The sequence below is a fragment of the Alligator sinensis genome, unplaced genomic scaffold, assembly GCF_000455745.1.
Source record: "Alligator sinensis unplaced genomic scaffold, ASM45574v1 scaffold611_2, whole genome shotgun sequence".
Classification (NCBI taxonomy): Eukaryota; Metazoa; Chordata; order Crocodylia; family Alligatoridae; genus Alligator; species Alligator sinensis.
This window is the reverse complement of record NW_005841869.1, coordinates 533,633-535,197: the sequence shown is the minus strand read 5'-3', so window position 1 is coordinate 535,197 and position 1,565 is coordinate 533,633. Positions and strand designations below refer to the sequence as shown.

The following is a 1,565-nucleotide window of genomic DNA, read 5'->3' as shown; positions in this document are numbered from 1 at the left end:
CGACCCTCCGGGGGGAGAAGCGGCAGGATGGAGGGAGGGAGGGGCGGCACGCGGCTCGGGGCCGCTCGCGGACCGGGACCCCCGCGCCCCCCGCCCCGGGCCGCACTCACTTGAAGAAGTCCTCCTTGCAGTACACGCCGTCGCCCCGGCTGAAGCACTTCTCGGCCAGCGGCGCCTGGCAGTCGCTGCATTTCAGGCACTTGCTGTGCCAGTGCCGGTCCAGCACCTTCAGGATGAAGCGGTCCACGATGTGCTGGTTGCAGCCGGCGCACAGCGGGATCTCTGCGGGGCACAGGCGGGTCAGCGCGGGGATGCGCACTGTCGGGGTGGCCCTCCCTCCCTCCCTCCCTCCCCGCTGCGCTTGTGACTCGTGCTGTGCGCTGGGACCGCTGCCGCTGCCGCTGTCCTGCCGGCCACTCGGACTAGTCTTCTTCCACAATGACTGTCACCACCGCCAGCCTCGTCTCGCTAGTCTAGCGTTATGACGATTGTTATGGCTGTTATGACTACTATTATGACCATTGCTATGACTGTTAGTACGGCTCTTATTACTACTATCGTTGTGACTGTTATTACTAGAGTTATAACTATTATTGCTATAGCTATTATTGCTATCGTTATAACTTATTATGGCTATTATGACTATCGCTGTGACTATTATTACTATAGTTATAACTATGATTAGGTTGTGGCTATTATTGCTATAGCTACTGTTATTACTATCGTTATAACTATTATTATGGCTATTATTGCTGTCGTTATACCTATTACTATAGCTATCGCTGCGGCTATTATTACTACTGTGATAACTATTGCTATGGCTATTCTTACTATTATTAATTCTACTGTTAAGGCTATTATTACTACTATTATTACATCGTTGTGACTAGTGTTACTATTATCGCTATTGTTCTGGCTGTGGCTATGGCTATGATTACTATTATTAATACTATTGTTATAGATTCATAGGTTGTGAGGCCGGAAGGGACCTGGGAAGATGGTCGGGTCCGGCCCCCTGCACCAAGCTCTTCTTACTATTATTATTTCTAGTGTGACTATTATTACGGCTATGATCACTCTGGTTGCGACTCTAACGACTATTGTTATGGCTGTTATTACTATTATGAGGATGGCTCTTATTGCTATTAAGACTATCGTTGCTGTAGTTGTTATTATGATGACCACTGCTGTTATCACTGTTATTATTGCTACTGCTTGTTTGGGGTTATCACTATGATCATTAGCGATAATAGTAACGATAGTCACAACGATAGTAATAATAGCCACAATAATAATCATAATCATAATAGCCCTATCACTATTATTGCTGCTGCTACTAATATTCTTCCCGCTGCTGCTGCGGTTATGGCTCTTGCTACTGCTGGTTTTACTCTTCCTGTTATTTACCCGCTCCTACGAACCACGTGCAAAAAAGAGACCTGTGCTGGCAGGGACGGGCGCCTGCCCCGTCGGCTCCCGGCCCGGCCCGGCACCGCTCAGCCCAGCCGGGGAAGCGGGGCGGGGGTCGCTCCTGAACGCGGACGGGCAGGGCGAGGGGAGACCTT

At 49.8% G+C, this 1,565-nt stretch overlaps 1 protein-coding gene across 1 annotated transcript in view; it reads right to left on the bottom strand.

The window, feature by feature from the left end:
- LHX3 (LIM homeobox 3) overlaps nt 1-1,565 on the bottom strand; it is a 10,797-nt gene that overhangs the window by 5,341 nt on the left and 3,891 nt on the right. The window contains exon 2 of the mRNA XM_006016937.1: nt 111-282. Coding sequence (XP_006016999.1) covers nt 111-282 — 172 coding nt within the window. The remainder of the gene's footprint in view (nt 1-110; nt 283-1,565) is intronic.